This window comes from Epinephelus lanceolatus, chromosome 23 (assembly GCF_041903045.1).
Source record: "Epinephelus lanceolatus isolate andai-2023 chromosome 23, ASM4190304v1, whole genome shotgun sequence".
NCBI classification, from domain to species: domain Eukaryota; kingdom Metazoa; phylum Chordata; class Actinopteri; order Perciformes; family Serranidae; genus Epinephelus; species Epinephelus lanceolatus.
This window is the reverse complement of record NC_135756.1, coordinates 29,608,506-29,632,722: the sequence shown is the minus strand read 5'-3', so window position 1 is coordinate 29,632,722 and position 24,217 is coordinate 29,608,506. Positions and strand designations below refer to the sequence as shown.

Below are 24,217 nucleotides of genomic sequence, written 5' to 3'. Positions count from 1 at the left end.
AAACTCTAACTCACAGACAGAACATTTATTTAACATCATTGGTTACTTTAACATTGAAGAGTGAAATCAATGTGTAACCTGTAGCACTTTAAACAGTACAGTATTTTACACAGAAACATAAGTAAAAGAGAAAATCAAATCTAAGCAAGCCATTTCATTCAATTAATTAATTCATTCATTAAGACAGTAAACATTTTGTCAGTATCAATTCATACCAGTGGCCTCTTTGTGGTTTCCCCCAAGCTGAACAGTTGTCTCTCTGTTGCCTGCTGCAGCCACTCTGAGGTGCAGAGTGAATCTGTTGGTGCACTGCAGACAGGTGCTCCCACTCAGCTGATGAGCTGATCAGCCTGGAGTTTCCTCACCTCAGCAGGGAGAAATGTACTGCTCCACACAGCCTTCAGGGGGCAGCATTACTGATTGACTGGGGTGACTGATCTGACACTGTGACTGTGGACCTAACAGTTGCAGAAGATTTGGCTTTGGTCTTTTGGTTGAGAAAGGCCTGGGCCCCTCCTTAATGAAGGTGATGGCCTTTATCAATCTAATACTGGTTGGCCTCTTCTTGCATCTCTCCTACTTGAGTGTGTCAGTAAGAGACAAGAGGCACTTTGTCATGGCGCCCTCTATACCGTCCATGGGTTAGAGATGTTTTGCAGGCAGAGAGTATGTGTGCAAATATCCCCTTTTGACCACAGAGTCTGCAGTTTGGGTCCTCTCTCAGGCCCCATGTGTGCAGGTGTAATGGTGAAGGAAGGATTTCGTACACAGATTGTAAGAGAAAGGAAATACAGAGGGTCTCCAGTCTCCACATTCCTGCCCATGAGATCTTGTGCTTCAGCAGGTCCCATTTTGTCCATGCACCCTGAGAACCTTTTCCTACTGCTCTTGCCATCTGCCTTTCCTCCTCGCAGGCCCGTACTTCTGTCTGGACCATGTCTTGTCTGTTCCTTATGTCTACATTTCCTCACTGCTGAAAGTGTGGAGAGCCAAGTCCTTGCCGCTCAACACATGGGTTTCCCAAGACGTCACTCACTGCCTGCTCTAAGGCTGCACTGACTGCTCACTTTTGCCCAGATCTGGTCGTCACACCTGCATACCTGCATACTAGGCCGTTGTTGGAGTCCCTCAGGCTTAGTAAGACTCTGCATTTAGCCACCCTGAATTCCTCCACAACTGACAACAGGAAGGAGCTGTAGTTGCCCGGAGTGGAAATGGAGGCCCACTGATTAGAAGATTGGAGGAATTCCCAGCCATCTACGCAGGGGCTTGTTGGTTTTCCTCTTGTTGCCCTCTACAGCACTCATGGGGAAAATGCAGATTGAGACGGCTATTTATGTTATTTACCTGGGTTACAAGCACTCACTTAATTTCAGCTTCTATTCAGTCTTTCTGTGGTGCAACAGTGGTCTGTTACACTCACCACTCCACTGTACAGGCAACAAAAGCCCCTTAAGCAAATGGCCAATAAGGGTTAATATGCTGATGTAGCCTAATCTGCACAATAAGATGGACAGACGACTAAGGTAAACACTGAATGGAACACATTTCATTCAGGTGGGATATCTCAGTATCTCAGGCAAGGCTGCAATGAAGCAACAAACACTGGAGAGTAGTCTCCTAAAGAAACAGAGAAATCCCCTCAAGTAACAAGGCCAAAAGGATTACAGAGAGGGTCTGTTATTGTGTACTTATTTTGTAAAAAATAATAAAATAATAATTTTAAAAAAACCATAAACGAACAGCTCAGAGGCATTCATTGCTAATGGACGGTAAACACAGCCTGTAGATTGATTTTATTACGCTGTAGATCATGAGGCGGCATGATGGAGTGAATGGGCGTGTCTTCTCTTTAACAGGAAGAGTAAAGTTACAAAAGCTGTTACGCTAAGGTAGTGAACAATGTTAACGCATTGAAGAAGTTATCATTAATTACTTCTGTGATACAGCCACAAATGTTATCATACTAACATATGCTAACTTAAGCACGGTATACACCGTCCAATTCTGGGCTATCCCAGACAAAAGATGACCAATGGCGATATCTTTGGTTGTAGCTGTTCAACGGTGGTCCTACGTCACATAGTGAGAGAGGTTCAAGGATGGCCATTGTCACGTTCTTGCGATCAAAGGCAGCCTGGGATAAAATTCTGCAGTGTCAGAAATTTGGGAAGACCATCTCACTGTGTGACTGCTGTTACGACCTACATCTACTAACCAACCAATAGAAATGCAGCATTAAAGGATGCACTGGTGCTAAACCCAATCAAATAGACTGATAGCAGTTCGCCTTGGAGGCAAAACATGCTAAAAGAAAGGTGTGGGATTTCAGCAAAGAGGAAAACCTTGTCAAGTTGTGGCAGCAGAAGCCTTGCCTGTATGATGTGTCCTCCAGCTCTTACCATGATCAGAGGGACAAAATATGGAGGGAAGTAGCAGCAGAGTTGCAGCTGCCAGGTGAGCAACCTAGCAGCTAGCAAACACACACACACACACACACACACACACACACACACACAGACACACCACAGTATACAGTGCCCACAAAACTTGAGGTTATTTAATAATGTGAGCCTTGTTGTGCTTCGCATTTAGAGAAATAATAAACAGAGCTGTGTATCGCCACCGATTTCGTAAATTGATTCGATTTTGATTCACAAGGTCCCGATTAGATATGATTGTTGACTTGATTCAATATGGATTTGATTGGGGATATTTCAGTTAAAATACCTATTTTTGCTAGTGTGCGAGAGAGATTCTCAGAGAAGTAATACTGTAAATTTTACAAGGAATTCTTTCAAAAAAGAATACATTCAGTAATAAACTGAATATTTTATAACCAAATCTTGTTTCTAGAGCAGCAACAGTAATATTAAAACAGCCACAAATTGAACCCAATATCTCACTGGAAAAAATCTAAATCAACACAAACATCAGTCAATGTCAGCCCTTCTGTCCTCTCTGCTCCTCCCTCTACTACTGAGGCGAATCACTGTCTGCAGGTAACATTACCGTTGGTAATGTTAAGATCAGTGGCAAACTAAGCTAAGCCATTAGACATAAACAGTTGTTTCAGCTTGTTAGTAACAATTTGCTATTAGATGGAAAGCGCTCTGTACTTGTGTATAACATAATATTAGCGGTGGTCATGGGCGGATCTACCGGGGAAGCATAGGGTGGCAAATGCCACCCTAAAAGAAAGCCATGCCACCCCTGCTGCCACCCCAGTTGGCAGTAACGAATTCAAAGAAAAGTTATGGCCAATTTGACATTTACGAGCGCGAATCTCCAATGTCTGTCTGCAGTGAATGCAGCACGAGATAACGCCACAGCGGCAAGAGACTGCTTTGTTTGGAAAACTGAGTGGAGCCAGAGGGGTAGCCTATTCCAGAAAGCGGGTTTAGTGAAAACTCTGAGTATGTTAACCCTGAAATGAGGGAAACTCTGGGTTTTCAGTTCCAGAAAGAGAGGTAAATCAAACTCTGAGTCAATCACCATGGCAACTGAGTCTGTCAACCTAACCTGCTCGCTGGTTGGGTTTTTTTTCTGTCTCCTCCCTCTTGCATGCTGTTTCATTTCCTCATTCATTCAGTCCGTGTCAAAGCTTGTATCGAAACGCATTCATTAGCGGAGATTTACCGCCTGTCACAGTCTAAATCCTGCTGGATATTAGTTTGTTACTCAGGACTGTCTTAAGTTACTGAATTTATGCACATCAATCATTTCTTTGGACATTAGTTTTTGTCTTTACATTCAAATATTACACAGCGAGAATTCACCTTCAGCTCAGAATTAAACCTCTGTCCTTTTTATATTTATTATTTTTTATAACACTGTGCACAAGGATCAGACTGTCAGTCTGCTAAAGCAGCTCCTAAATGATTATTGCACATAATGTGTAGGTCTAATTATTTAAATTTTAAAAATCGGTATGAAGCTTTAGACACGTAGTATCAATGACTAATGATCTCTATCACTGATGTCATTGGTCACATTGATGGAACATAATTCCTACGGCCTAATATTGGGGATTATATGTTAATATTTCTGAGTGAGCAATGGTGCAGCGTTTCAGTGTCTTTAAATTTACTACATTTGTAACTGAAATAAAGTCACTGAATGCTGTTGAGTCAAGATACAAATAGATGTCCAATATTTTAAAATCTACTGTATTTTAACCTCAACGTCTTTTCAAGTGCAAATCACCAAACATATTATTACTGGGTCAGACTGTGAGTTTACAGTCACGTCTTTATGTCTTTGATCTATAGCCTAGCCTATATGTTTTAAATCTTCCTATTTTTCAGTTGCTGCCTCCTGTGTTTTTCCCCATCAGATTAAATCTAACAAATATATTATTATATATTATTAATATAATGTAATGTATCGACAGCCTGACACACAGTCAGATTCCACCACTTTATCTCCATTAAGGAAATGTAAGTCTGGTAAATGATGAATAAATGGACAACACTGAATAAAACTTTTTTATTAACTTTATAGTTAACTTATTTACACTTTCCTCACTCTGACTCAGGCTCTTCTTTTAAAGATAAACGTGCACCGTCTGCTACACATGCATTAATATCTCTACATCCACTGGATTAAAATGGAGGCGCTGTCTTTTATTTACCTGTTGCCATGGTGAATCGTGGAGTCGGAGCTCCATTGATGATGGCTTTTTATTGTCGGCTTAACTCAGAGTGAACATACTCAGAGTTGACTGAACTAACTCAAATCAGCTGTTCTGGAACCGGTAACTCAGAGTTTCCCATCTCAGGGTAAAGCAACTCAGAGTTCAGGGTTAGACTCGGGGTTTGTTTAGTCTCGCCACCAGACAATCAGAGATCTCCGCCTTCTGATAGTCTGGGGACATTCCTTTCTAAAGTGTGTTTAACACACCGGCGAAAACGGCTGGCAACAAAGCAGCGTCTCTTGTATTTTTGAAAAGGACACGCCTTCTCGGAAATGTGCGCTCCTCCTTTTCTCGTCCGCAAGGAAACAAACACACAGAGAGCTTGAAAATGGATGCCGAGAGATTTAACTCCGTTTTATCAAACGTGTGCTCATCCGTGAAGAAAATATTTTTGCCAGCGGATGTCTTAGTTACAACATGATTGAGCTAACTGGAGTAGTTTCATGTCATATCTGACAACGGGAGGCTTTTAACAGATGAAGTCCTGTTACCTTTGCTGCTGCTGTTAGCTGTCCCTGTTGTAGTTTCCTAGATATACTGTTGTAGTATAGCTTGACTCCCGAATGCAGGGTGAGTATATGTTCCTGTGAAACTCGTATAATTACCAGGACACGGAGACGATGTTCAAAGTATAACGGCAGCCTTTACTGGAAGCCATGTCAATGAACACAGACACGAGCAATCGAGCACTGATCAAATACAGTACAGGTGAACATAGTCGAGTACTGAGTGCTCGATCAAGATATATCACATCCCACTTTTCCAAATTGGGAAATAGACTGGATCATGCTATATTAACTCTTACTGTAACCTCTAGTGACAAGCACTTTCAAGAACACTTCAATAAATGTATCTCAATTAGTTCTGTTTGTTTTTCTCAATAAGAACTTCAATAAAGCATCAAGATAACACTCTCAAAGTATTGCAACTTGACATTTCAATAAAACATTCCTGAACATTTCAATCAGAATTCTCCTCCCTTTTTTTTAATCAAGCAAACTTAACTTAGCAACTAACTCAACCGCTCTATTACTTGTCCATGACATAGTCTTTGTATCTGGCAGGGTGCCTGACTGCCCTACCACTCCTGGTGCAGTGTGTGTGAGAGCGATCAGTGCTCTCTGCTGGAAGATCTTGTGGTGGCGGGTCAGCTGACCTGGGTGTCTGAGGACGCATCTCCTCTGACAGTTCATCAGGGTTATTGTCTCTGTACAGACTTGGGTGTATCTTCCTTAGATGACGCCTATTCCTCCTGAAAGACTTTCCGGTAGGTGTCTGCACAGTGTAGGAACGCGGCTCGTCTCTTTGATGTATCACTACAGCAGGTTCCCATCCACGCTGTGTCTGCATGTGCACGGTGGTACCTGGGTGCAGTGCTGGTAACGGCTTGGCGTCTTGGTTGTAGTAGCGCTGCTGGCGTGCCTGCAGATCCTGTAGTTTGCTGTGTACATGCTGTGGAGTTGACTGCTGCAGCACAAGGGTGGAACATGGGAGTGTGCTCCGCAGGACTCTTCCCATCAACATTTGTGCAGGTGACATGTGCAGGCCTGTCACTGGTGTGTTTCTTAGTGACAGCAGGACAAGATGCAGATCTGTGCCAGTTTCCAGTGCTTTCATCATGGCATGTTTGACAGTCTTTATGGTTCTCTCGGCGAGCCCGTTCGATTGTGGATATCCTGGGCTGGAGTGTGTGAGCTTAAATTCCCGTGATGTAGCAAACAGCTTCATCTCATAACTGGCAAATGGGACATGGTCACACACCACCTCTTTGGGGATGCCATGCCTGGCAAAGACAGTCTTCATTTTTTTGATTACCGTGTGGGCTGTCTTATCGGACAGGTTCAACACTTCTGGATACTGTGACAAGTAGTCCACCAGTAAAAGTTATGACTGTCCTCTCAGCTCGAAGATGTCTGCTCCGACCTTCATCCATGGTATCTCTGGAACCTCATGTGTGATTAGGGGTTCTTTATGCTGCTGTGGCTGCAGCTGCTGGCACTGGGCACACTTCTCCACCATCACCTCAATATCACGTGACATTCCAGGCCAGTAGAGGACTTTTCTTGCTTTGGCTTTTGTGCGTTGAACTCCTTGGTGAGCTAGATGTAGCTTCTCCAAGATGATTTTTCTGAAGCTCTGTGGTATGATAATTTTGTCTCCGACCATCACAATACCATTTTGAAGGCTAATGTTGTGTTGCATTGGCCAGTAGCTGTGTAGATTTCTGTCCACGCTGCGTCTTTTAGATGGCCATCCTGTCATGTGTTTTTCACACACAGCTTGCAATAGATAGTCTGCTGTAGTTGCCTCTCTCAGTTTGGCAAGCGTCTCCTCACTCAGTGCATCTGTGGCTTCCACAGCGTACACAACTCTTTCTTCACAGGGGTTCTCATCTTCTCCCTTCCTTTCCACTGTTGCACGTGACAGCGTGTCAGCAACATACATGTGCTTGCCAGTTGTGTATGTGATGTTCAGGTCATACCTCTGCAGTTGTAGCAGCATACCTTGCAGCCGTGCTGGTGCCTTGCATAGCGGTTTCTGTACAATTATCTCTAGAGGCTTGTGGTCTGTCTGCACAGTCACTGCCCTGCCATAGATGTACTGATGAAATCTTTTGGCTGCGAAGACTATGGCGAGCAGCTCCTTCTCTATCTGAGCATATCTCCGTTCAGTCTCAGTGAGAGCTCGTGATACATAGCATATGGGGTGACCTTCCTGAAGTAGATATGCTCCAAGCCCGTCTTTAGAGGAGTCTGCCTGCAGTGTCAGTGGTTTCTTGTGGTCATAGAACCTCAATACCGGTGCTTGTGCGAGGGCAGTTTTTAGTTTGTCCAGTGCTGCACTGTGGTGTGGATTCCACTGCCACGCAGCATCTTTCTTGAGCAGCTGTCTGAGAGGCGCTGTCAACGAGGCTTTGTTTGGGATGTACTGTGCTAAGAACTTTGTCATTCCCAACAGGCGGTGCAGGCCTTGTTTGTCCTCTGGGGGTGGCATGTCGACTATTGCTTTCACTTTTGCTTCATCAGCTCTCTGTCCTCCTGCTGTGATGATGTGCCCCATGTATTTTACTGTGTTGACTTTGAACTGGATCTTTTCTCTGTTAAACTTCACATTTGCTGTCTTTGCTCTCTCCATTACCTTGTGCAGGATTTCGTCATGCTCTTGGTCTGATGACGCTGCAATGATCATGTCATCTGCGATGATATGCACACCCTGTATGTCACCAAAGGTTTCACAGTTCTTTTGTTGGAACACTTCACTTGCAGATTTTATCCCGAAGGGGAGCCTGAGGAAGCGGAACCGGCCCCATGATGTGTTGAAGGTGCACCGTTTTGAAGATGGCTCGTCCAGTTTAATCTGCCAGTATCCGTCTTTCTCATCAAGGATGGTGAAGATGGATTTTCCTGACAATTTACTGCGCACATCCTCGGGGGTGGGAATAGAATAGTGCTGGCGTTTAACGGCCTTATTCAGGTCACAAGGGTCCAAACACACCCTCAGTGAACCATTCTTTTTTGTTGTGGCAACAAGACTGTTCACCCATTCTGTCGGTTCTGTGACAGCCTTTATGACCTCCCTTCTCTCTAGGTCATGTAGTGTGTCTTTTAGTTTGTCCAAAATTGAGAGGGGAACGTTCCTGCAGCCATGTATCACAGGCACAACATCTGGGTCAACATGTATGTGGTGTACCCCGGGAAACTCACCCAGCCCTGTGAAGACCTCTGCAAATCTTTCAACCAACTCCTCTTTGGTGGCTGGAGGTTTTGGTGGCTTCGGCAGTGTTGTGAGCGCCTCCACCCTTTTAACCAGGTGTAAATCCACACATGCTGTTCCGCCCAGGATCGACGTATCAGTCCGACTAGTCACATGGAACCGCAGAGTTGCTGTATGCTTGGCTGTCTTGCATTCCAGAAACACAGCACCTTCTGAAGGCAGGCAAGCTCCCCCAAAAGCAACTAACACTGTCTTTGTTGGCTGCAGCTGAAGGGGACCTGGCAGCCGTTGGAAAATGGACATAGGCAGCACATTTGCATCGGCTCCTGTGTCAAGCTTGAACTTTATGTCCATGCCTCTGACGCTGGCCATTGTGTACCATGGGTTGACATCTGTCTGTGCCTCAGCACCCTTTATATCACTTCCTAGCTGGCCAATATACAGAGAATCAACTTCGCTCTCTATACAGTTCATAGTCCTTGTTTTATTATTGCCAGTGTTGTGGCTGGCCGCTCGACATACCTTGGAAAAATGGTTCTTCTTTCCACGTGTGACACACTGCACCAAAAGCCGGACACTGGCGTGGCTCATGTTTTCTTCCACATTTTTGACAGTTGTTGGTTGCTGGCGCTGCATGCTTTTTGCTGCTCTTGTTCCAAGCGCCCACTCTCTTTTGTCCTGATGCTTTCTCTATAGCTTCCACTGGAGCCTCATGTATGACATGTGTAGCCTGCATTGCCTGTATCTGTGTCTTGGCTAGCTCTGTTGCTCTGCATATTTCTATGGCTCTGTGTAGTGTTACGCCATTTTCACGTAACAGTCTCTCTTTCAGGTGAGAATCATTTATGCTGAATACGAGTTTATCTCTGAGCATATCATTTTCACTTATGCCAAACTCACAGTCTTTGCTTTTCTGCCGCAGCTCTGTGATGAATCTGTCCACGGATGTACCTCCTGTCATCGGATGTGACCAAAACTGATGTCGTTCAAATACAACATTTTTCAGAGGACTGCAGTAGTCTTTGAATGCGTTGAGAACGTCTTCCATTGTCACATCATTATCAGCTGGAGTAACTGTGAGTGTATTGTACACTTCAAGTGCCTCCTCGTCGATGGTGTGAAGAAGGATCGCTACTTTAACCTCCTCTTCCTTGTCACACGCACCTGAGGCTGTTACATACAGCCGAAAATGCTGTTCCCATCTGCGCCAGTTTTCAGCGAGGTTACCGGTTAGATTCAGCGGCGATGGCGGTTTGAACTGCTCCATTTTCGCGCTAGCCTGTTGCTATCCCCTGTTAGCTTCTTCTGAACTTCGTCAGTCACTCCGTAACTCCGTCTTCTGACACCATGTTGTAGTTTCCTAGATATACTATTGTAGTATAGCTTGACTCCCGAATGCAGGGTGAGTATATGTTCCTGTGAAACTCATATAATTACCAGGACACGGAGACGATGTTCAAAGTATAACAGTAGCCTTTACTGGAAGCCATGTCAACGAACACAGACACAAGCAATCGAGCCCTGATCAAATACAGTACAGGTGAACATAGTCGAGTACCGAGTGCTCGATCAAGATAGCTGTCAATCAAGGCTATCAAGTCAGCTGCAGCCACTGATGCTTTCTAGACATCGTGATTTCCTAAAACTGAATAAATACCACACATAGCAACACAAAACCGCTTTGCTAGCTCAATCATGTTGTAACTAAGATATCAGCTGGAAAAAATATTTTTTTCATGGACCGTTTAATGAGTTATTACCTATTACAGACACTGCTAACGGCTAACAGGGCTAACAGCTAACAGTTAGCCCAGCTAAACGTGCACACAGAAATAGTAATGTTTGTTCAATCATTGTGTTTATAGATTTTACAAACATCGGATTAGTCCAAACGGTGATACAGTGATGTGAAAAACGTGATATATAGGCTATATATATAGCTAAAAGCTCTGCTGGTTTTCTACGCAGAAGTATTTGTAAACAACAAGGCGATTCCCTCTATAGTCCGGCCAGACGGATGAGTCATGGCCTTGTAAAAGATTATGTTTGTTTCTTTTAGTTGGCGAGAATGTGTCGCCGCAAACGCGACAAACACCCACTAACTTTGACGGCGTTTTCTGCGAGCACGGCTGAGCCATTTTGTACGTGTTTCTAGTGGGACTATGTTTACAAGCACAGGAGTTCAGCGAGCCACCGAAGGACCGCCCTGCAGATTTACTATTGGTTCTGCAACGTAGGGAGTTTTTTTAAACTCTGAAATTGTATCCGCCCATCTAAACACAAAATCAGGGAGAAAGTCATCAGTCTTTAGTTAAGCAAAGCGTCTAAAGACTGACTTGTGAGTCTAGGGTTTGTTGAACCTCCTTCAACACTTATTCCTAATATGAACTGTTTCACATGAAACCTCAAATGCAAGACATTGATTGCATGAGATTAAGTTTGCCTGTATGAGTTTGTAAATGGCAGCCCGTGCCCTTATGTAGTGTGAACATACTATTTCTCATCAAGCTGTGATAACTGCGATTAAATTCAGTATATATACGTCTGCCATATGTTGCCACCCCTCAAAAATTCCTGCCCCCCTCTTGCCACCCCATAAATATTTTTCTAGATCCACCACTGGCGGTGGTGGATGAAAGACTGTGCACAGAGCAGATAGAAATATGGCTTTCCTACATGTTTACATGTTGCTGAACAACTGTATTAATAAAGAACTGACTTTTTTCATGGAGGTTTTATTGCACTTACAGTATCAAGTGTAGCTGTTGTCAGCTCAAGTTATCTTCACTTCCCTGTCTCTACCGCGGCATCTTTACTCCATGTTTGTGTGTTTATGTGTCTGTGTAAAAGCGGCGCAGCAGCCCAGACGCACGGACAGCAGGAGGAGAGGCTGTTGCAGCATGATAATCAATAACACCAAAACATAAAAAAGTAAGCTTAGAGTTGCAAATAAAAAAGCAGGTAACGTTGGAGCTTCTTAATACTACAGTCATTAATAATCTAGCGCCACAACCCATTTACTAGGTTAAATTAGGGCCAGAGGACCCTATTGAAATACAAGGAATAAGTATTATTATTATGTACAAAAGAGTCTCTTGGAGCCATACTCCAACAGGAAGTCAGCAATTTTGTATTTACTGAGCAATTCTGGTGAATTTTGGGCCATTTACAAGGGTCATACTTTAACAAACCCTCCAAGATATATAATCCCTTTGACTTCAAATTTTGTCTGTCCCATTTAAAGGATAACTTCGGTATTTTTCAACCTGGGCTCTATTTCCCCATGTGTATGTGTGCGTATGATTCATGGGTACAACTCGTTCTAAAATTGGTTCAGTATTGAGGGAGGCAGCAGCCGCAAGGTAGATATGGGGGCAAATGCGTCCCGTTTGCGCATTAAAAGTGCTTTTTTTCGACACTGACCAGTTCAGATGGCCAGTGTTATCTTTGTAAATAGCATACTAAGCGTTTCCCTGACCCTTCACCTTCTCCCGGCTGTGACTGCGTCATCTTGCGAGAGCTTTGCTTGTTGCTGGAAGAAAACAGGGTACAATATATACGAGGGCAAAGTATGCAACAGTAAATGTGCGTCTCGGAGACTATTCTAGGTATCAGTATTACATGCATAAAGACATATTAGTTATACTTACTTGATGGATAGTTGACCATTTGGTTCCTGTGGTTTTGGCCGCCTTCTCCAATTTATAAAACTGGGTTTTATTTTTTGAGACCGACCGGACCGCATACTCAGGCAGAACGTACGCAGAGCGGACGCCGCGGAGGTCCGCCCGGTAAAAGTGGATGTCCGCAAGCCCTGTGTGCACAAAGCACAACCACGCGGACTTCGCTCCGCGCACCAGTGTCACACAAAAGACTGTTCGGCATGTATTTTTCACATCGCAGGGATTTTTCACGGACATTTTTACACATAGTCTGCTCCGCTTATAGTACGCCCGAGTCTGTGAGCACCTGTGTCTGCCTCTTCACCAAGCGCACAGCAAGCAGGAGAGAGAGGGGGGTGGGGCGGGGACTGAGCTAGGAGGTGCGAATGCACATGCGCCTCTACTGTAGTCTGGAGTTTATTTAATAGTGACGGGGAGTCGATAATGGCGGACAATTTAGTCTCGACGAAATCAAGGAATAGCTACTACGGCAACACTTTGGCTTTGAACCAGACAAAGGAGGCAACCCTTATTTGCACTGATTGAGTAAGCTGCAAAATTTATTTGTAAGGAATAAAAGAAACAACTTGTTACTGTCACTCTGTTGTCCTATGGTAGTTTTTTATTTTAAATGAGTCAATTGCGCCCCCAAGTGGCGAAAATCCGGTATTACCGACTTGATGCGTTTTTTGGGGGTTTTTTTACAAAAACCGGACCGTTTTTTTTTTTCTCATACCGACCCAACCCTGCTCGTTGCAACACAGACATTCTTCCTCTGTGGGCATGGAGTCACAGCAAGGAGCACCACCAGTCTTCGGAGATTCGCGTTCATGCAGCCACTGCTTCACCCTTGTCTGCTCGTTGGCTCTCTCTCTCTATCCTCGTCTGCTCTTCAATTTGTAGGAGCTCCTCGTTCGTATACTCGGGCTCAAATAAGTACGGGTGACCATCGTAATAAAAGGGCTCATCCTCATTCTCGAAATCGGGTAAATATGCAGAAATGACACTGATGCAGTAAAACTCTCAACTGTACGCCGGGACAACCAACGCCACTCTGAGCGGCGCTCAGCATGGCTCCTCTGTTTTCTTCCGACAACAAGCAAAGCTCTCGCGAGATGATGTCACAGCCGGGAGGAGGTGACGGGTCAGGGAAACGCTTAGTATGCTATTTACAGAGATAGCACTGGCGATCTGAACCGGTCAGTGGCGAAAAAAAGCACTTTTAATGCGCAAACTTATACGGGACGCATTTGCCCCCATTACCGTTTTAGCTCGTTTCGCGGCTCCCAGCTGCATCCGCCTCCCTCAATACCGAACCAATTTTAAAACGAGTTGTACCTATGAATCATACGCACACATACACATGGGGAAGTAGGGCCCAGGATGAAAAAATACCGAAGTTATCCTTTAAAGACCTTCAACATGAAAAGTTGTTAAAAGCTTGAGTTTCTGTCAAACTGTGTGACTGTGGCGTGGCATCAAATTTCCATGTTTCGCCACAAAACAAGAAGTGGTTTGTAACTCCCCTGTAGATGTTCAAATCTACCTCAGACTTCATATGTTTGATAAGTCACAGCCTGAACACATCTACATGCCAATATTTAGTTATTTCCTGTTGCCAGTAAGTGGCAACAGAAAAACAGGAAACAGCTATTTTGTTCAACAGTGTTGCCACAATCCCACTTCCCTGTTCAGTTTTACAATGCACAGCTGCATCAGCCAGTGCCCTGCCAGTACCCACATCAAGCACAAAGGTGAAAGGGCCTGTTCATCACTGCTTGCCGCTTTAATTTTAGTTCCATTTTGTGTTTTTCCTTATGTAGCATAAAGGGACAACAACTGCTTTTGTTGTCAACTCTGCTTTGTACAATGACAATAAATAAATAAAAACAACCTGAATGATTAAATAACAAAAATATGAAATACTATTATCCATCCCTTGATGCAATACTTTTATCTACAATGACAATCAAACTCATTATTTATAGACCCAAATGGTGTAAAAATGTTGTAGCTTGTACCTTTATGGGGATCAAAACCTATCTGGAATTAATATAAGCCTCAGCTACCTCACCAGGTGTATGAATGTAGAAAAATGTTCTTCAAAACTGGGAGAAACAATGAGGATGCTAATAAGAACATGAGAGCATCTATTTTAACTGTTAAATGTGTAGGCTATCTGCAATAGACAGGTAGTTGTTCAGTTGTTGTGCATTGTAATGATACGCTGGTACATACAAATAATCAATACTCCCTCCACACAGTTGTGAGAAACAAAGCACTAAAGCAATATCAAGCTAAAACCAAGTGACGTTAAGCAGTTGCAGCTCCTCATTATGGGGATAACAGCTGGTATTCACTGACTGTATAAATGTCTTATGCCAGGTACACACTATGCGATATCAGCCCGCTTGTAGCCCGACACAGCGAGGTACGGTGGGCATGGATGGTAAACGCCAATGAGTGTTGTAAGCTTTCCAATCCACAATCCATCGTTTCATCTCATGTAGAGTGTCATAGTTAACGACGTTCAAAGCCACGTCTGAGACACCTCACAACGATCAAACAGAAAGTCCAGCATGTTTGATTTTCTTCTTTTCATTCAAGACTGCTCCCGTCACAGCCGTCACTTTGACCATAAGGAATACAGAGCGATAAGCTGCCGTAGACAACTGCATGACAACACCAGCCCAGGGGTGTTTGATATTTCCTCTAGGGATGTTACCACACAGAGTAAAAAGGGGAAAAATGATGGTGATAAACAGCAGAACCACTTTAGCAACCCGGTGAGTACTGTCATTAGCATGAAGTTAGCAAACAATGTTACTTCTTCATAATGGAGATGGACATTAAGTAAGAAAATGTAAAAATATTGGATGGGGCTTTTACTCACCACAACTGCAGAGGCTACGAGCTTCATTTGAAACAGACTACCTTATAAACGGGCCGTTATTTATTATTCCCTCTGTATTTGTATATTTTTATCTTTTTATCTGCTCCTGTTTGCCTTGATAAAGTTAATACATCACATCGTCATTTAAAACTCAACACTTCCTGTATCCGTTTCAAATTAAAAGCCCCTTATAACTTCGGTTGAGAGAATCTCTTAATTTTCTAAATAGGCTTTTATTGTGAAACATTTGCAGGAACTTGTTGTGGAGGATTCAGTGACTTGTATGTTTGCCTAGGGTACTTCAAATGTAGCTCCTGCCACCTGCTGGCACTTTTTCTCTTACTACAACAACATTTCAGCTGGCACATGAGCAACCAAAGTGACTGGAATAATAGTAATAATAATAAAAAATAGGACAAGAATAACCTGATGACATCATACACATCATGATTGGTGTGGACCATCGTGTAGTCTGTCAAGTCACGGCAGGATTTTATGACTCCACAATCGTGTAATGTGACATAGTGACTGTCGGAATGGACAGAAATGTTGCATAGTGTGTACAAGGCATTATGAGCTAACATTACTCCAGAGAGACTGGTCACACTGCTAACAGCTGGTGCCATGTTTGATAAACTTTTAGCGTAGTGCTCCATGTTCCCAGTGCTCTTCACAATTTGGGCTAAATGCTTCCCTCTACAGAGAAATGCTACCCAGAGTTAAGTGGCAAGTTGTTCATGTATGTTTTTGCGTCTGTTTTACATTCACTGTCTGTAGCACATTCAGTTTTGAATTATAGCCAGTGCTGGCAGTAGAAAAAAATGTGCCTTACCTATTGTTTTTGGCAACACATCGACATTGGCAGGTCCTGGTGCCCGAATGTAGACTTTCAAGTTGACATCCCTAAGAGGAGATCCACACGATAAATTATGTCTTACACACACTACAACATTAACAACATAAATACAATACTGGACAAAATCTGAAATCATCGTATGAAGTTAAAACTACAAAAATCAAACACTACAATAGGAAACAACTACGTAAGAGTTCATTTTTAGCTTCTAAACATCCACTTTGTGAGTTAACTCTGCACTAACTAATATTTTCATCTAAGCAATGGTTCCAGTGACTATGTGTAATGTGCAAGGTGCTGCTTGCAGTGCTCAACACACAGATAATTATCACTGGAGTTTGCAGTTACCCTCAGCTCTAATGTTGTTTTGGTTGTACAATCTGCAATGTTGCAGACCTAAACTGTATGCCATTGCTGTATCATATTCCGGTTTAATTCACGTCAACCGGAAAAACCGGAGGAGGAAAAAAAAAAAAAGCTTTTCACATCAGTGGCGTGTCAAGGGACTATATTCAACTTATCTTGCATTGTAACATGCATTATGACAAGTTAATAAGATTTATGTTTGTTTATAAATGAAGTGGAGGAGCCTACAAGTGCTCTGTTTAGTTTGTCTCAGAGGCTTCAGAGGGACTCTGCAGCTCCACTCAGCTGTCTGCTGCTGCTGCAAGAGATCAAATTTCATTGGGGGCGGGGAAAAGTGCGAGGGAGTCAGCAGTCATTCAGTTTGTTGCCCTAGTAACCCATTTCCACTTAAGACGTTCCTGGTATTATTTGGGGGACTGGAACTACTACAGGAACGTCCTCTCGCTCGGCCCTCTCAACCGCCGTGTCTCCACTGAGAGAGCGGAGTCGGAGGAAGGTTCCTTGGTGTCCTTCTGCGTCTTCTTCTTCTTGTGTAGCCTTGTGTGTATTGGCAGTTAATACAGCATTACCACCACCTAGTGGATTGGAAGCGTATTACACCTATAATGGGCTTTTATTGGGAAAAATAGCTCAAATGCGACCCCCAGTGGTACAATTAGGTATAATTCGATATATCGGTTCGGTTAGATATTTGGCTTTAAATCAAACCAGTTGGAAAATTTTCAAACCGGCACAAGCCTAGTGTGTATCTTAAAGTTTGTGAGAAGACCACATGTAAAATAAAATGTAAGACATTACAATAAAACACTGACTAACAGCAAATACTATCCAGTTTTCCCTATGAAAGTCAACTTTACATGTTCACATATATTGTATAAGAGGCGGGACCAGGGGCGGACTGGGACACAAATTAAAGCCCAGGACATTCAGGCACACCGGCCCACACGTTTCTACCTATAATCCTCTATATGCTTGTACACACTACACAAACGCTGTCCTCAGAATCAACTGCATAAGAAAATCAGCAGTTATTGTTTAATTCCAGACTATAAAATAAATGCAATAATGAATTGGCCACAAATGGCTATGTGCTTATGTCCTGCCCAGTCCTGCTCTTGTATTACATAACCCCAGTTTATATCTCCATGGCTCACAGCCATGAACTAAGGAGGTATAAATTGGGCAATAGGCCCTATAGTCAACTTTTAGTCAACTTATTACTACAACAAAAAAATCCCACTTAATACTACTAAAAGGGTTTTCCTCTGGCTAAAATGTAATGCATAGTAAGCTATGCCTTCACATTGCACCTGTCATATTTCTGGTCTCATCCTCCTCCTCATCACGACTGGGGTTAGTCTGTCCCTCAGCTTCATTGTCCTTGGGACTGGGAGCACCACTTAATGTTAATTACATGCATCCACAGGAAAAAAGCAAGCACATATTTTCTGTTAGTACAGGTTTAAATTATAATGACTTACAAAACCTAATAGGCTAGTTGGCCTCTTGAACCAGACACCTAGAAGAAATACGCAATTCGCCAAAGTCAACCTTGCACATTACACACTAACATTAATACACCTGCTATAATGGCACTGTTGGCTCCAGCTCCATCTCTATCTCCGTCATTAGCAACACCAGCGGCCTCAGCCCGTCAACCAATGCCGCGGCCAAACAGGTCGGTTATTTTGGAGCACTTTGCTGCCTCTTCTTGTACAGAAGATTTTTTATTCAAGTTTTTTCCACGCCACCCTTTCTTGTTTTACTGACTTTATCCATGTTTTCTGTCTACGGTCAAACTAGCCTGGTCTGCCAAGAGTAATGACTGATGACTACAGCTGAGCCAGTCAGATTTCAAGAAAAACCAGAGCCTCTTTCGCATTGGAGGAGGCCGCTCTTATCTCCTCCTTCAAGCATCGAAACACAAGATTGACACCTACATTCCCTCTGAACATCTCACAGCAAACAAACAACATGGGAGGGACGTGCATTGCAGTACTGACAGCTAGCAACTAGCTTGACATTCACTAGTCTCACCGGGCCACTTGGTGACTGCCCTCATGAAATGCCCACGCGCATATGTTCGCTTCCCCAAAAAAAAAAATTTTATCATTGGATCTACACGATTCACGTACGTCACCTATTTTGTATTCAAAACGGCGAATTTCGCCGAAAGGTGAGCAATTTTCATGCCTGGACTGATTAGTTTGATTTGTATTATTTTTAGAGCATCAAACATTATTAGATTTCATTTTAACTGCCTACACTTATAAACTTCTGGAAGTTCCCATCAAGGAGACAAACAGGTAGCATTGGATGTATGTCATTGGAAGTTAAACAAAATGCCAGTCCTGTCTCTCTGCTGCCTCACCTTTGAAAGAGCTTTGTCTCATTGGCCTCAATGTTTACTTTGTATCTTGCCCTGGAATGGTTGATCCTGGAGTCACAGCTCAGCTTCTTTGGCTTGTAGCAGAACCAAGGCTCGCCTGTACGGACGTCAGTGTAGTTGCACAGCGGCTGCTGGGTTGGACGCAGGCAGACGTTACAGTCAGTAGTTTCAGAGAGTGAGCCTGAGCGGAAGAGGCTGTGGAAGTAAATCCTGTCAGGATGTTCTCTGGTCAGCCTGCTCAGCACAGTGATAGCCTCACTAGGATGAACCAGCGTCACCTGTTTAGATAGAGAATTAGAGTTTTCACTAAGTCCAATCATGTTCACTCATATCAATAAAAGACAAATAAAGTGAATACTACTTAAAGCCGCATACTGTGAAACGTTTTAAAAAATCATTTCCTCCAAAACCAGATTGACTTGGGATGAGAATCTCCAGAGAACTGTCCATTTACTAAACCCCTCCCCCAAATGGCAATTGTCCAATCATAGCTTAGCAACCGCAACTAGGCGTGGCAGGTCTGTCAAGCTTTGGATTTCTCCATATATTGAAGTAGTGTGCATGGGGCTGTAGTAACCGGGATACTCTGCATTTAAAGTGTTTAAAGAGGATTGTCTTTTTTTTAAGCCTTTTGAAAAGCAAGAACACATATGGGAAAGTGCAACAAATTAATTAATCAAGACTATTAAAGGTTTGTTGTTTTAAAACATGTCTACTGGTGACAACAAAATTTCAGCTCCACGAGTTACTGTTTTCATCCAACTCACAGAGCTACAGTATTAATTAGCAAGCTACAGCTGATAAAACCTATTAGTGACAGTTTGCAGCCAAAAGATCTACAGTTGACGGCCAGAAATGAGACCCTGCTTTTGTATGAAATGAAACAGTCCCATTGTTTCAAAAACGTGTGGTAAATCTGTCATTGTTATTACAAGCTGCATCTGTGCTGTTATAAGTAAATGTTAACAGGTGTAGCAACAGTAACTAAAAGGGGTGGAGCTTGGTGAATAATCATTTAGAAGACAGGTTTAACACCTGCAGTACAACCACATTTAACATAGTAGTATTTAGCATCACCTCAACCTGCGCGTCTCCTTCCCAGGGTAAAGAGAACACAGCAGAGTAGCTCCCATTGAGATGATCCAACACTTGCCCAGCTACACCTGCACCAAGCTTCAGGTTGTGGAGCCGGGCGAGTAAGAAGTCCCCCCCATACTTCTTGGGACGACCATGGAAGTCAGACATTTTTATCATGACCTCCAGCTGATCCCCTACATGCCACTGTCCTCCTCCCCTCCTTGGGAGAATGGTGAAGGTGCTGTGAGCTGGATCACTGGTATTCTCCAGGGAAACAGGAGCTGGCAAAAGTGGAGTTTCAGGCCAAGCAATGGAGTCTAGTAGGAGGCGTTCCTCCAGAGCGTCCTCACCGGAGAGTGGCTGGAAGGTGCAGAAGCTGTGATTCATGTCAGGATCAGTGGAAACTTTTGGGACGATGATGGACTTCATTATATGCTGAAACTGGCAGGGGGTCAAGAGAGAGAGATGGTGACAAAGACGCATCAAACAAATGCAAATGCAAGCTAATTTACTAACGAAAGCAAAAGGGTCAAGAAGGCCCAAGGTCAAAGTGACTGAATATATTTGGGGGATTGATAAGAACAGTTGATCTGTTAGCTGGAGGAATCTCTACCTTTCCCAACTTCCCATGTGGCCCTTACTCTGTTGTTGGTTATTGAGCCATGGAGAGCATGCATTTTTTTATGCTATTCAAATTCAAAGATTGTGTGTGTGTGTGCATGCGTGCGTGCGTGCGTGCGTGTGTGTATTTTAAGGTCTTGTTCACTAAAGTTCATGTTTCAGGGTATTTTATTTCATTTGCCCAGAAGCCATTTTGAGGCTGTTTCACTTCTGATGGTGTGACATGAGAGTAAGATTTTCATGGCCAAAAGATGCATTGGATTTTGTTGCATGCACAATGGACTGAGCTGGTGATGAAGAGAATCCAGGAAAAAAACATTAAACCTCATTGATTTTTCTCTCATTAATCTTTACAGATCACAGTGGAGGAGAAGGTAAAATGAAGTTGATGATTAAGGAGGAACAACTGTGCTCGGAAGTATGTGTTGTTGGTTATGTTATCTGTGACCACATCCAGTGATGTCATGATGTCATCAGAGAGTGTTGGGTTACTTTTTCTACAGTGCTGTGTAGATTTATACAATAAAAATCTTTAATAAGATGTATGATAAGTGCAGGATCTTTTACACACAGACTCTGAAAAAATAAAATCATTGACAATGAGTCTGGAGTAGGAAGCAGTTTTCGCAATTGTGTTATTTTTCATTGTTTTGCCCTCCACTCCAGTTTCTTTTTAAGGTGAGTGTGTGAGTATTTGACCTGAAGCTGCTTTGATATTGTTGACAATATTCAGAAAGATTGTAACAGTTCAAATCTTAAGTATTTCTTTTTAATATCAAATATTCATGACCAAACAGGAAAAAAACTATTTTGATCAGATCTGATTGACATTGACAACTGTCATCAGATTTTGATTCAAATGTTGATTTGTTTATGTGCATGATTGGTGCATGTAAGTATATGGCATCAGCTTGTTCAGACTGAGCCCTGCCCAACTCAAACCACTGAAAAGAGCACAGAGGAAAACAGAAATACAGAAATCTCTGATGGGAAGCAACCAAAAAGTAGGACAGAAAACACTGAGGATTTTTATCTTGTCGGGGGTTTACAGAATATTGCCGGCATAATCACAGGACTGGGAGGAAAATTAACATTTAACTCAAACTGCATTTAATTACAGTGAAGCACATTACTGTTATCTTGAATCACAGTGAAACACATATTTAAAAAGTATACCCTGAAACCTGACCAACATTAAACATTTCAAATGGGGTCCATCATTCAAGTGATCCCACTAAAAACAGGTTCTCACCTCCAGAACGTCCATGTTGTGTAGCAGTAAGATTAAGACAGCCACGGCCAGAATGAGGAGGATGGTGCTGTACTGCCTTCTTGTACAAGCTCTGACCTTCATGACAGTCCTGATCTATGGCTGTAGCACAACACTGTAAGCACTTCCTCTGGTACTGGAAACATAAAAGACAAAGAACAAAGAGGTAACTGAAACCTTGTAATGCTGAGACTTGAACCTACTTGTAAAATTCTCTCTATACAAGTAGTGTGACATGTCCAACTTTCAGCTATCACGACTACATCCGGTCTTACAGGTAATTCCTTTGATCAGCCATCAATCAAATTCACAACCAAAGACAGCAGCCTCTCTGTCTCTCTTGCAGTTTAACGCCAGTCATTAGGTGACCACATAATGAACACTGCAACATCATGTAAGTATTTGAATAATACAGTTGTTACACCCCTGAAAAACAGGTCGTAAGAATCACAATGAGCACTTAACTCAAACAATTCTTCTATGTAACTATTTACAAAGAAGTATGGGAGAAACATCTTTGTGTAGAGAGTACACACTTTTTCAGCTAGCTTGGTAAATACACACAGTATTTACCAAAGGCAAACTCCTGCTTGGTCAACTATTATACAGCAAAACTTCTTAACCTCAATAAACTCTCACAAAGGGTCCCCAAAGTGCATGAAACGGTGTTATTAATGCTGATAACAGTAAAAAAGATACCACAACATGTGAGTTCACAGTTTATACAAAATGGCGGTGCCACTCTGCCTGGCTGCGGGTTGGTCTGTGCTACAAAGCGGGAGAGGGACCCAGCTGCAGACATGATGGCGGACATGGGCGCCGCCATATATCCAATCCATACCGGAAGTTGGTCTGTGTGTGTATTATTCTCCGCAGAAGAAGAGGAAGAAGACAACGGAGAGGATGAAGAGAAGAATGCAAACAATAGGCTCGTTCGAGATGAACTGCGCCTCGCCTGGAAAGTAGACGAGAGCAGGCGGCCGCAGCGGGGGGCGGTGACAAAAAGCTGCGGTGAAGTCAGACAGTTTCCAGCAGCCTTCAGTCCGTACAGGAAGTCACAGACACACTAACATCCCGTCTGGAATGATGTCAGTTCATTAAAAAAGTGATCAGACCCATATATCAGTTTGTTTTCACCATCAGTCACACAACATGTTTTTTGTTCACAGAATAAACCTTCAGGTCAGACAAATACAATCTTAATCTCTAAAATTCAACAAAAATGAGTAGTTTATCTAAAACGTCATCTCGTTGAGTTGACATCTAAACCAATCAGCTGTTAGATCAGGTGAGAGCCAGGCGCTGCAGTCGGTGGAGAGCAACTGCAGCGCCTGGCTCTAAAAACTGCGGCCGCCTCACTCTCGCGGCTTTATCGCCGTCCACTTTTGTAATACGTCAGAGCAAGTCGGGATGAAGTCGGACACAAAACTAACCGGCATGCACTGTGCGCCGATCGCCGGTGATCGAATCTGCGCAGGACTGGCTCATCTCGAACGAACCTAATACACGTACGACCAAGAGAAAGAGCGGTAAGGGAACGAGTTTTTTTTAATTAATTAGACAACTTTATTGTCATTGTACATTGTACATTGTACAATGAAATTCTGTTCGGCACTTAGCACTAGCAGTACTAGCTAGTAGCTAGCACTAGCATAGAGTACCAAGCCGCTGCATTTATATGCGCCGTCATCTTCATTATATTTTAACACGTGTGTTATGTTCTCTAAGATGCAATTTTACGTAATGTATCGAATTATAAGGGGGACGTCTGTGTGGGGAATCTTGGTATGCACAAATTACTACCACCGGATGGTGTTGTTAGCTACATTTGTCGTTTTTTTCCCCGTTAAAGGGTGTTTTTTTGGGGGGAGTTTTTCCTTATCTGCTGTGAGGGTCCAAAGGACAGAGGGATGTTGTATGCCGTAAAGCCTTGTGAGACAAATTGTGATTTGTGATATTGGGCTTTATAAATAAAATTGATTGATTGATTGATAAAAACCAGGGCATGATTGGTATTGTAGTGAGTGACGTTGCTAGGAACTCGGTGCGTTGCTCTGGAAGAGTGTGTTGGCACTGAGGGTGATGAGCCAAGTGATTGCAGCTGTGAGTGTGGCAGGTAAGAGTGAAAAGAGGGGGAGAGAGGGGCGGCAGTTGTCTCTGGGGAGCGGAGCTTGGTGAGTGTTACCGGGCTAAAGCCCAGCCAGGCAGTGATTATTGTGCACTCGATCTCGGGGGGAGGGTGTTCGCACGCTGTTTAGGGCTGCCAGTGGCGAAGATAGTCAGCGGGGAGCAGGGAGAGGTTCCTGAATCCGACAGGGACACGGGGAGGATAGTGGGGACCATAGGAGTGCTCCTGTCCGCTCTCCAGCCATGTGTAGAGGCTCTCCTGTAGCCTGTGCAGTCGCCTCGCTGGACTGGCCGGTTCCCCTACCACAGTTAGTGCCAGTGGCCGTCCCGCGCCAAAGCTCAGATCCCGGGGGAGGGTCTCAAACCCTGGGAGAGATAAGTAGCTTTTAAACATCATTTGTCTGTGTGTTAAAGTGTTTTCTTGTGTGTGTTATTGTTAGTGGTTTTAACCAGAGCAGTATTTCACTCTTGAGCCGAGCGTGCCACAGGCGTATCCACAGGTGCCTTAGGGGGCCCGGGGCCCATAGCCCACAGTGTGATTTGATG

At 43.4% G+C, this 24,217-nt stretch overlaps 1 protein-coding gene across 4 annotated transcripts in view; it reads right to left on the bottom strand.

The window, feature by feature from the left end:
- Window positions 1–22,493, bottom strand: part of LOC117249299 (NXPE family member 3-like) — a 58,945-nt gene extending 36,452 nt beyond the window's left edge. For 2 of the 4 annotated variants that reach the window (XM_078165063.1, XM_078165064.1), the window contains exons 1-4: window positions 21,527–21,798; window positions 19,654–20,094; window positions 18,559–18,854; window positions 15,798–15,868 (exon numbers count right to left, since the gene is read on the bottom strand). In XM_078165063.1, the coding sequence (XP_078021189.1) occupies window positions 15,798–15,868; window positions 18,559–18,854; window positions 19,654–20,094; window positions 21,527–21,628 (910 nt within the window). In that variant the 5' untranslated portion in view covers window positions 21,629–21,798. Of the gene's footprint in view, window positions 1–15,797; window positions 15,869–18,558; window positions 18,855–19,653; window positions 20,095–21,526; window positions 21,799–21,819; window positions 21,890–22,385 lie in introns of those variants that run through there. The other 2 variants (XM_078165062.1, XM_033614868.2) reach the window with 2 other exon arrangements.
- Window positions 22,494–24,217: the final 1,724 nt, after the last annotated feature.